The sequence below is a fragment of the Pelophylax lessonae genome (assembly GCF_965119305.1).
Source record: "Pelophylax lessonae genome assembly, chromosome: 6".
NCBI lineage: Eukaryota > Metazoa > Chordata > Amphibia > Anura > Ranidae > Pelophylax > Pelophylax lessonae.
In genome coordinates, this window is record NC_138773.1 from 192386030 (window position 1) to 192398632 (window position 12603).

The window sequence follows — 12603 nt, forward strand, 5'->3', positions numbered from 1 at the left end:
TTACAACTATACTCATTAGTGTTGTAACCAAGATAGAAAGTACTGCCCACTCTGACCAAAATTGAAAGATAATGTTTTTATAGGGAATGGTGTTCAAATACAAAACAATGGAGAGTATCTGAATGCCTGTCTCATTACTAAAGAGTTAAAGAATTACATAAGATGCCAAAACTATTGCCCTTTCGCTGTCATAAGCTTAAAATATAGAGGCTGTCACACTGATCCAATGGTTTCAATACTCTGAATCACTGACCTGGACTGAACCCAGATTAGGAAAGTCAGAACTGATTTGCATACTTGTTCAACGTAAGTGGCTAAGAAACTACCGGAGCCATTAGATCGGTAGGATAGCCAGGCAACTATTTTCAGAAAATGAATTCAGCAATGGCAGCCCCCCGCCTCCTTTATACAGAATATGTACCCTGCTTCAATATATTCCGAGTTAACATCCTAAGAGCTATAGGGACTGGATATACCAGTCAAAAAATGGCAGCTTTGTTGACATCATTTCCATCCCCATTTCCGTCTGACACTGGTAACTGTATATAAAAAATATTTTTTTTTACCCTGAGGGCACAGAAGGCTGTAAGGGCAGCCAGTGGGACATCAGTTCTTTAAGAGAAGAAGATAAATGTGTAAATGACCTTTTCAGAGAATTACACCTACTACGCTTCTGCCATAAGCTGGCTGGCCTTTTAAAAAAATGTGGCACTGGGGCTTTAAACAAAGCTGATTAAGTCTTCCCTGCATAGTTCTTGGTAGAAGAGGATGTGATGGGATTAGCCAGGTTGCTGCTGCTGCTAACACGTTTTACAGAGGTCTGTATGAAGATGGAGTGACACGCTACTTCATCTTGCTGTACATCCAGGTGAGAATATAAACAATAATCAATTATTTACAGCATAGGAGGGCTAAATGTGCTAGTCTGCAATGGCCATAAATATAGTAAATTGTTGTAAGTAGGGAATCATCTGAAGTCACGGAATCTTTAAACTGGTATACACAGACAGCTGTAGCACAAAATATTTCTGTTGTAGGCAGGAGAGCCTAATTAGCACCTATCAAAATGTCATTGACAGCAGTGTGAAACCTCAAAAGGTTCTTATGGAAATCCTATTAGCATGTACGATGGGAAATGTGTGTCTTAACATGAATTTATCATAATTTGTGCAGTCTCATGCATTGCTAGGTGAAGACAGCCACAATGGTGACATCCAGAAGAACAATATTAGCGTATTAAATTGTAAATATCAAACTGTTCTGGATTTCTCTTTACTTATCTGTTCAATGTAGTAAAGGGGCAAATTAATATACATATCCTGATAAGTCACAGCACTACATAGTTGGTAGATCTAATAGCGATTGTACAATCAGATTGCGGATAGCTTTTCATTTACCATTGATGTAGTGCATGGGCTTCCCTGACCGAATATAAATGTATTAGGCTCTAGACAGGCTCTCTCATTGTTGTTAAGTTTAATGGCAACCATAAAGACACAGTAAAATCAGATTGTAATGCCAGCTTATTATCTAAAACATTTTATAAATTATACAGTATCTCACAAAAGTGAGTACACCCTTCACATTTTTGTAAATATTTTATTATTTCTTTTCATGTGACAACACTGTAGAAATTACACTTTGCTACAATGTAATGTAGTGAGTGTACAGCTTGTATAACAGTGTAAATTTGCTGTCCCCTCAAAAAAACTCAACACATAGCCATTAATGTCTAAACCACTGGCAACAAAAGTGAGTACACCCCTAAGTAAAAATGTCCAAAGTCCCCAGTGTCATGTGACTTGTTAGTGTTACAAGGTTTTAGGTGTGAATGGGGAGCAGGTATGTTAAATTTGGTGTTATCACTCTCATTCTCTTATACTGGTCCCTGAAAGTTCAACATGGCATCTCATGGCAAAGAACTCTCTGGGAATCTGAAAAAAATAATTATTGCTCTACATAAAGATGGCCTAGGCTATAAGAAGATTGCCAAGACCCTGAAACTGAGCTGCAGCATGGTGGCCAATAACATACAGTGGTTTAACAGGACAGGTTTCACTCAGAACAGGCCTCGCCATGGTCAACCAAAGAAGTTGAGTGCTTGTGCTCATCGTCATATCCGGAGGTTGTCTTTGGGAAATAGACGTATGAGTGCTGCCAGCATTGCTGCAGAGGTTGAAGGGTGGGGGGTCAGCCTGTCAGTGCTCAAACTATACGCTGCACACTGCATCAAATGGGTCTGCATGGCTGTCATCCCAGAAGGAAGCCTCTTCTAAAGATGATTCACAAGAAAGCTCACAAACAGTTTGCTGAAGACAAGCACACTAAGGACATGGATTACTTGAACCATGTCCTGTGGTCTGATGAGGCAAAGATAAACTTATTTGGTTCAGATGGTTTCAAGCATGTGTGGCACCAACCAGATGAGGAGTACAAAGAAAAATGTGTCTTGCCTACAGTCAAGCATGGTGGTGGGAGTGTCATGGTCTGGGGCTGCATGAGTGCTGCCAGCACTGGGGGAGCTACAGTTTATTGGGGAAATTATGAATGCCAATATGTACTGTGACATACTGAAGCAGAACATGATCCTCTCCCTTCGGAGACTGGGCTGCAGGGCAGTATTCCAATATGATAATGACCCCAAACACACCTCCAAGACGACCACTACCTTGCTAAAGAAGCTGAGGGTAAAGGTGATGAACTGGTCAAGGATGTGTCTAGACCTAAACCCTATTGAGCATCTGTGGGGCATCCTCAAACGGAAGGTGAAGGAGCGCAAGGTCTCTAACATCCATCAGCTCTGTGATGTCCCCATGGAGGAGTGGAAGAGGACTCCAGTGGCAACCTGTGAAGCTCTGGTGAACTCTATGCCCAATTTTTTTTTTATTATTTTATTTAAAAAAAAATTTCTTACACTTTTTTTTAATTTTTATTTTTGTAATAACTTTATTGCTATTACAATGGATGAACAACATCCCTTGTGACAGCATGGGCCATGACAGGTCCTCTTTATGGAGAGATTTGGGGTCTATCGGTCTGATTGGCTGCTTCTCTGGCCGCTGGTGGCCAGGTAAACAAAGGTGAGGAATCAGAAGTGATGAATACTCGTCGCTCTCGGATTCCGGGGTTACAGAGAGAGAGGAACGGTACAGGGCAGCCATCATCGCCGGCCACATCGTTCCCGGGCACTGCGATGGCATGGGAGAGGTGGCGGCTAGAGGGGTTAATGATCCCCTTCCCCACCCCCAGAAGTAATCGAGTGGCTGCTTAGCCACTCAGATCATGTCTGCCTGAAACAGAATCACCGGCTGCAAAAAATGATAGCGAGATGATGCCTGTAGGTGCAGGCATTATCCTGGTATTACCACTGAACCCCAAGGACATACGGGTACATCCATTTGGGGGAAGTGGTTAAAAAGTACTGTACAGCAGGGAGAACAAATTTTTTGTGCGGCTTTCAGGTTAGGTTTGTGGAATGCCCTAAAGCTGTACATGGTTTTCCAGAACACCATGATTTTCACAGACACTCTCAGAGACAGTGCACTTTGGCAGTACATATTTGGCTACTTCATTTTATTTTAAATAAAGGCTTTTGCTTAGGTAGTTTTAGCAGCCAAACATGCTTTCCCATAAAGCGGTAATGTATCTGCTTTGGACGGTGGATAGAAATAGGCCAGTAGTTCGCTGAAGCTAGCCCTGTCCTAATGCAAAACTGTCTTGCTGCTGGCCAATTTTGATCAAACTTTCTAATACAGCTGCATAAAAACTGGCCAGTGGCAGGACAGTTTTAATCAGCAAGAATAGACCAAAATGTAGAGAAATAAGATACAGGAAAGTATTTTCATACACAAATTAAGAGCTTCAGCCCACAGATGTTACAGCTGTCTAAAATTGGTCAGAGACAAGACCGTTTAAGAATTATTAAAAAAATATACAAAACCAAAAGCAAAGGCAAGTGTTCTCATACAAGAATTAGGAGTGTCAGCCCACAGATGACACCACTGTGTAAAAGTTGGCCAACAGCAGCAATACATACTTTTTTCTTTATCAAGCAGTAATAGGCCCGCTTTTATCAGTGTATAGAAATTGGTCAGCAGTTTGCTCTCCCTTTTCTCTTGATGCAAAACTGTCCTCATTTTAACAAATTTTATTAAACTCTCTAACATATCTGCATAAAAACTTGCAAGTGGCAGGACAGCATCAGGCCTTATTCCCATTGGCATACCGATCTGTACACAGTCTGAGTTCTGAATTGAGAATGTCAGCCTACAAATGTTGCAGCTGTGTAAAATTGGCCAGAGGCAAGATAGTTTTAACCATATCCCGCCTGCCGTGTTTTCACCTGGAAAGGCTGAGATCGTTTTTTTTTTTTTTTTTTTTTTTCTTAACCACTTAAGCCCCGGAAGATTTTACCCCCATTCCGACCAGGGGGTATTTTGCGATTTGGCACTGCGTGAATTTAACGCACAATTGCGCGGTCGTGCGACGCTGTACCTAAACGAATTTGACGTCCTTTTTTTCCCACAAACAGAGCTTTCTTTTGGTGGTATTTGATCACCTGTGCGATTTTTTGATCACGCGCTATAAACAAAAAAAGAGCGTCAATTTTGCAAAAATAGCAATATTTTTCACATTTTTTTATATGAAATTCCCCCAAAAAAAATGTAAAAATCAAAATTTTTAAAAATTTTCGGCCAATTTGTTTTATGCTACCTATGTTTGGTAAAAAAAATCGCAAAAAGCGTATTTTGATTGGTTTGCGCAAAAGTTATCGCGTTTACTAACAAAGGGAAAGATTTTTGTCATTTTTGTTGTTTTTTTTTTTAACGTTTAATGGCGGCGATCTGCGATTTTTTTTGCGGTACTGCGACATTGCGGCGGACAGATCGGACCCTTGACTGACATTTTTGACACTTTTGGGGTTACCAGTGACATTTCTACAGTAATCAGTGCTATACATATGCACTGTTACTGTAAAAATACACTGGTAGTGAAGGGGTTAACTTTATTTGGAAGGGAGGGGCTGTGTGTGTCCCTAGGGGCGTGGTTTCTACTGTGATTGGCTGTGGCTCTAGCTGTAAGGACACTGATCAACGGATCTACATACCAGATCCGTTTTATCAGTGTCTTTGCAGCGAGGAGAATGACAGACAGTTTGTTTACACAAGCTGCCTGACATTCTCCCTCTCCCCCGCCGATCGCCGAGTGACCGGCGGACATCGGGTCCTCTGGTCACACGCGCGGGGGGGTCCGTGACCACGCGGGAGCGGGAGCGCGCCCCCGGGGGCGCGCGCTCGCTCCCTAGACCCTCACAAGCAAGCAACGTAGCCCTACGTTAGTTTGCCTGTGAGGGGCTGACCGCCGACGTAGATAGTCGTGCGGCGGTCGGCAAGTGGTTAATCTCAGACTTTCCAGCCTAGAGGAGAGGTGTGGGGTTGTATAGAAAAAAAAAATAAAAGGAAAGTGTAAAAATAAAAATAAAACGTTAAAGCGCCCCGTCCCTGCGTGCTCGCATGCAGAAGCGAACACATATGTATGTCGCGCCTGCATATGTAAACAACATTGAAACCACACAAGTGAGGTATCTCTGCAAATGTTAGAGTGAGAGCAATAATTCTAGCACACGACTGCCTCTGTAACTCTAAACAGGTGACCTGTAACATTTTGAAAGTGTAGCCTAAAGAGATTTTTAGGTACCGAAGTTTGGTGCCATTCGACAAGTGTGTGCAATTTTAAAGTGTGACATGTTAGGTATTTATTTACTCGAAGTTACATCATCTTTCACAATATACAAAAGATCAGGCTAACTTTAGTGTTTTGTTATTTTTACATTCATGAAACAGTTTTTTTCTTTTTAAACACATTTTAAAAATTGCTGTGCAAATACCGTGTGACATAAAAAGTTGCGACGACTGCCATTTTATTTCCTACGGTCTCTGTTTTTTAGCAAAAAACATATATAGTGCTTGGGGGTTCTGAGTAATTTTCTTTTACATGTAGGAGAGGAGTGGTTAATCAGGAAGAATAAGCCTAGCTTGTCTATATTAACTTTTATTTTTACTATTGGGATATAATCTGAGTGGATTTAGATGCATGTTGTTTTTGCTTACTACTTATTTTATTCCAAACCATGCAATGGTGTGCTGCAAACAAAAGGCAGCTTTCAAGAACAGATGGTCAGCAGCAAATGGATGCTGAACTTTGAGCACCTCAAACCTAAATAGGACCTTACAATATAAAATCAAATAAAAAAAAAATACACTCCAAAAATGCTACTGTCCTGAAACTAAGCTTACTTTTTATTTAATGGAGAGTTTTGCTATTGAAAATACAGCATCTAAAGTGATTGCTGCCCTCAAGCTAACCATAAACTAAAATTAAAGGGAAAAAGTCCCTAATAATAGGACAATAAAAGCAGCAAAGTGGCTGTCTGCCTGCCTGACCTAAGCTGGTCTCGGGAAACCCCTGCTAAAATATAAAAATCTACAACTCATGACACATTAGTGTGACAAACAAGCCAATGTACTGTCGATGCAGCACCTATTCCCTGCGCTCTGAGTGGTGCAATCCTCTTGTCCAACCTGACTGTAGGCTTGTAGATGAGAACAGATGACACAGCAACTTGATAATACTTCAGCCTTGCAGCCCCTCGCTGGACCAGGGTGGTCCGGAAAACACTATAAATGACAACAAAACAAGGGCGCACCGGCCTAGTGCATTATCTCTTAGACAGGTTTATTAAAATAATTAAAAATACTTTGATGTGCTTTTTATCAAGAAACTCGTTTGTGAGTATTTTTAATCTATTATTTTAATAAACCTGTCTAAGAGATAATGCACTAGGCCGGTGAGCCCTTGTTTTGTTGTCGTTTACATTAGTGTGACAGTCAGTGGGAAGAATGCTCCTTACTCTTGTCATCGTTGGGAAGAATTACCCCCTTACAGATAGCTAAAAGGAGCAACGATGTCATTGGAAACTTATCTGAGAGGCAGAAATTGCCCATTGCTCAAGGAACCCCTAGCAACCTCAGGAGAAATCCTGGTCTAAGGTGACAACGTTGCTCCATCATAGATGCACCTCAGGGAGTGAGCATTGTTATATTAGGACAAGAAGCGTTGTACTGGCAGAATCACAAGGTAAGAAAAAGGGAAACAAATGCAGCCACCATATCTAAGGGCTGTTTGTCTTCGCAATTACATTTTTGAAAGGATAAATGATGACAGAAGGGTTGTTTTGTTACATCTAAGTCCGGCCTGGGATTGCAAAGGTCAGTAGTGTTCTGGTGTAACTTGTGGATAACATTAAATGTTAAGAAGATTACCCTTTCTTACAGGAGAGAAGGATCAGTGATTAACAGTTCCAGTGTTGAGAATGCCTGCAGAGTATTCCAAATGTCAAGTTTATGTATCCCCGAACTTCTGTTTATTTCAAATTTTATTTGTCATCCAATGCATTAAATAGGTGGATAATAAGGCCAACATATTAAATAATTGACCCTTTTTTGGCACCATTATTTGTTCTTAATTTGAGACATTTTATTTCACGTATGGCTTTGTAGGATTTGGCTGTGTAAATAATAAGGTACCATGTGTACAGTGTTCTTTATGGTATTATTTAAAATCCAGCTTACAGTTTTTTTTTTTTTAAGTTTAAGGTAGGTTAAGAACTTCAGTCAGTTTGCATTGCTGTTTGCAACTCCATTTAAAAGATTTGCCCTCACTTTTTATTTCTGGGAAACCAAGACCAGGTGGGGACCAGCAATCACCAGGAAAGATGACAATAAACACCTTCCCAAGACTGCTAAAAAGTCTTTTTGTTGTTTCATCCTCCATTGGAGAGATTTTCATTAACCGCTTGCCGACCGTCGCACGGCTATTTACTGCAGCAGTCAGCCCCGTACAGGTAAACCGACGTAGTGCTACGTCGCTCGCCTACAAGCCTCTAGGGAGCGAGCGCGCCGCCGGAGGCACGCTCCTGCCCCCACTCGTTCACTAACATCCCCGCGCGAGTGACCGGTGGCTTCGATGTCCCCTGGTCACTCGTGATCTCCCGCTGGAGAGGGGGAAAGGCAGGCGGCTAATGTAAACAAAGCCGCCTGTCATTCTCCCTGATGTAACTGCAGAGATCATACGATCCTGCTATGTAGGATCGTATGTCTCTGTGGTTACATCACAAGCCACGCCCCCCCACAGTTAGAATCACGCCCCTAGGGATACATTTAACCCACTGATCACCAATACAGTTAACCCCTTCCCTGCCAGTGTCATTTTTACAGTAACAGTGCATATTTATAGCACTGATTACTGTAGTAATGTCACTGGTACCCCCAAAAGTGTCAAAAATGTCAGTCAAGGGTCAGATCTGTCCGCCACAATGTCGCAGTCCCGCAAAAGAAATCGCAGATCGCCGCCATTACTAGTAAAAAAAAAAAACAATAAAAATGACATAAATCTTTCCCGTAGTTAGTAGACGCAATAACTTTTGCGCAAACCAATCAAAATACGCTTATTGCGATTTTTTTTACCAAACATATGTAGCAGAAAACAAATTGACCTAAAATGTTAAAAAAATTAGATTTTTACATTTTTTTGGGGGGGGGGGGATTTCATATAAAAAAATATAAAAAAATGTGAAAAATATTATTTTTTCAAAATTGTCGCTTTTTTTGTTTATAGCGCAAAAAGTAAAAATCGCACAGGTGATCAAATACCACCAAAAGAAAGCTCTGTATGTGGGAAAAAAAGGACGTAAATTTAATTTGGGTACAGCGCTGCACGACTGCGCAATTGTCTGTTAAAGTCACACAGTGCCGAATCGCAAAATAGGCCCTGGTCTTTGAGCAGGAAAATCCTCCGGGGCTTAAGTGGTTAATGTCCTATTCTTTTAACCTCCTGTCACCGTCATTTCCACAATGGAGACAAGGACAGCACAAAAACCTGACAGACGATTTAATCCTTTCTCTAACTAAATTAAAAAAAAAACGCCTAGTATTGCACTATAAAGAGTAATATCTATTTTATACAAGCCTTAGAATAAACCTTACCCGGACAAAAATGTCCTGAAGTGAAGTCACCTTTGGGGCACCTGCAGGTACATTTGTCCTTGTGTTTCTTTGGATTCTAGGCAAAAGATGTACATGGATACTTCAACTCTTCACAAGGTGACAATAAACCTTGCCCTTTTCTTGTGCCCAACCCTACAATTCAATGTCAAATGCGAGAACTTTTACTCCTTACTGAGCTTCGCCCTTTTCACACCTACTATTGCGAAAGTAAAAGTTTTATCCTGTTCTTTGTCCTATTTACAAAAACACTGAAGTGACTTTTGTGCTACAAAGCACGGTGAATATTTACAACTTTAAAAAAATAAGGCATTTTTCATTTTTTTATGCAACATCATAAAAAGGCATTAAAATAAAATGCTAAAAAAATCCATGAAAATATGGGTAAACATACAACGTATGTAAATTACATTTTGCATTCATTGTCAAAGGTCGTAACCAAGGGACTGATGCAAGTTATAGAAAAAAGTGGCATAAAACTGCAACAAAGTACATGTGCATAATTCTATGAAAATAAAAGCAGTGAGAATAACGCTTTTATTGTGTGTGTGTATACTCTAATAATGAACCTTTAGTCTGTAAAATAGGACATAAATATCAAGTAAGCTGATACACTTATAAGCAAGTGGAGGTTACTGCTGCCCCAGAAGGAAGTTAGAGGTTAACTGCACTCCTGGGTTTTTCTTGGCGGTTTTCTTGGGTCCGACCCTCCGTTCCTGTGTGCTATAAAAAGGATGAGGGCCCAGATCCTGAGAGCCCTGGAGGGGTAAATTACACACATGCAAGGAGACAGGCTCTGCCTAGTACCATCGCCGGAGTCTGGATGGCCGGAGCTAAACTCCAGGCATAGATTCAACTAATATTGGACTTTTGCTTGAACAGGGTATGCTGGGGCAGCCACAAGTCTATAATTAGAGATGTTAGGAAATGTTTGCACTTTATCTTGGACTGTCGTTTGTCTCTATCATCATATTAACGTATTCTTCAAGTAAAATGTTTGAAACTTTGCCTTGTCTGAAGTTATTAAAGGGGTGCAATGTAAGTAACCGGCGCAAATAGTCTACAGCTTGGGTCACTAAAACATAGACATTAGTACAAGGAGTTCATACAGTGTGAAGACACAAGTGGTTACCAAAGGTAACAAAGGTTTCTCTAGCGGCCTGTCGCTAAGCATGTACATGTGGCAGTTGAAAAAGCCTGTGAGGGAGATGTTGTCGGCACTCCTTCGATCTGTCTCCCATAGCACCAGGGCACTCCTCCTATACATAGGTACTTAACAGAAAGAGTTAAGTGAAGTGCAGTGCGCAGATGAAGTCAGTGCTAGGTGCAGGGCAGGACCCCATACCATTAGTGGGAGTTAGGTAGTGGTGATAAACTGGACAGGTGGAGAGAGCATTGGCTCTGCATGTCCCTCCTAAATACACAAATTAACGTTTTGCTGTGTATAACATCAAGAGAGTTTTCTAGAGTTTCCTTATGTTGTCATCTACCGGGTCCTGTGCATGGCTCAATTAAAGGTACCCCATGTGTATGGCAGTGACAATGTGCCTAGCATAGCCCAGAACAATCCACCAGGGTTAGGCCCCTTATGTGACCCACACTTAGCGCCCAACAAGGAGGGGAACATGGAGAAAGCGTCACCCTACTACCCTACACATTTTAATGGCTAGGGTTGTTCCCAATTCTCTATATAACTATAGACTTCCCCCCATGTTATGGAGATAAAAAGATTTTTCTCTATTTCCTAGGGTGACACCACTGCTCCTCCATAGATACTGTACAGAGAGTGTCATTCTTGCATACTGCTACAGGCAGGATCACCAATTGAAAATAAAGAGGTCTGAAATGTTTTTTTTCCATTAGATTTAGATATACCTAAATATTTATTACATTTTGCTTTGTGTTTTAGTACCATTTTTGCTTATTGGTTTGGTTGGATGGTTCATCCACAGAAGGCTGGAGAAACGTCCAGAATGAGGGAGACCATGGAAATGAATCCTGGCTGCCTTCAAGAGAATGGTAAGATGCTGAAAATCATGCAAGAAGCTAAGGAAAAAAGAGATGCAGATAAAGTCAAAGGAAACAAAACACTGACAGTTATTGGTTCATTACAGTATAATTTTTTAGGGGGTTAAGTACGGTTTGCTGAGCAAAGACGTTTTGCTGAGTATTACTTTCTAGCACTTCCACAAACAAACAGAAGTAATTCTGATCATAGCAATGGCTATATTTATTCTAGGTTGGACTGAGTTAGGTTGCGGAAACACCCCTTAAGTGATATGTAACAACAAATTCAAATGTAGACTGCTTAGTACAGGGACACACACATTTTTAAATAATAAATCCAGTATACCCATCTTTTCCATTTCCTAAAACAATCCACATCTCCTCTGCTAACATTTTTGGTGGCACTTCAGTCATCCAGCTAAATAAATAATACACATATAGTATATGAACTATTTCAACTGTCAAAGAATTTGTAATTCTGTGTGACCAGTGTTGTGATCTAACCAGCTATGCTAGACAGAACAGCCCCCTCAAAGCAGCAGTTTAGCTTAGTCAGGAACGTTGAGGAAAGCACTGTCCTAGCCCAATGTTGTACATTCCCACAGATCAGTGTGAGGGTGAATGATCTGGTTACAGGAAGGATGAGTATGAGTGTTAGTTTTGCAGGAAGGTTTACTGTCAAGGGGGTCTTCGTGTAAGCCACCCATGACTCTTGCTGCCCAGAGTCCAGCACCAAAACTAGCATCCTGCTGACTGGACAATGAAGAGCAGCCGTACTTAATGAGGTCGTTCCTCCTTTAGCTCTGCCCTGTTCCCATGTCAACATGTATATTGTCAGCATACATGCATTGCAGCAGAGCCTGATGCTGAAAACAAAAATATAAAGTACAGCGCCAACAAATATTAAACACAAATGTTGAGAATTTCAATTAATAGAAGGTCCCACAAATGCAGATAATAAACCTCCAAAGATAAAGGTCCAAAAAGTCCAAAGTCCAACACCAGAGGATGGGAACAATAAAGCTGGGAAATATCACCACGTGCACCAGATAAAAGGGGTGTCTGCTTACCGGAACATCATGACCTCCGGTCAAGGTAGGTCGGATGGAGCATGTATTGAAGGTTTCTAATGGAATCTCCCTGGGATAAGCAGGTCTCCAATGTCCAAACGGTAATCGGTGCAAAAAAATCAACCTTATTGGTCCATATACCACAGCAATTTTCCCCACACTCTTCCTTGAGCAGCACACACTGCAGCAATCCCAAGTCCAATCCCAGTGGCTCCTAATGCTGCCCTACCAGTCTGCTGTACAGAGGATACCGAAAGCTGATAAATTGAAAAAGAGAACATCAGGTACTTACAGTTAACTCATTTTCATAAATATTCAGTTATGAATACATAATTGGATTCATTGATGTCTTTATATCTACCTGGAGTTTAGCTTTGGTATATCAAAGAAGCTTATAGTGAAACTATATATAACTAGAGGCCCCAGGGTTCTTGCCAATTAGTTTCTAATGTGCATAACATAAC

At 41.0% G+C, this 12603-nt stretch overlaps 1 protein-coding gene across 1 annotated transcript in view; it reads left to right on the plus strand.

The window, feature by feature from the left end:
• The first annotated feature begins 770 nt into the window (after positions 1–770).
• Positions 771–12603, plus strand: part of MPP4 (MAGUK p55 scaffold protein 4) — an 85955-nt gene continuing 74122 nt past the window's right edge. The window contains exons 1-2 of the mRNA XM_082260577.1: positions 771–868; positions 10972–11081. Of these exons, the coding sequence (XP_082116703.1) occupies positions 11000–11081 (82 nt within the window). The 5' untranslated portion in view covers positions 771–868; positions 10972–10999. The remainder of the gene's footprint in view (positions 869–10971; positions 11082–12603) is intronic.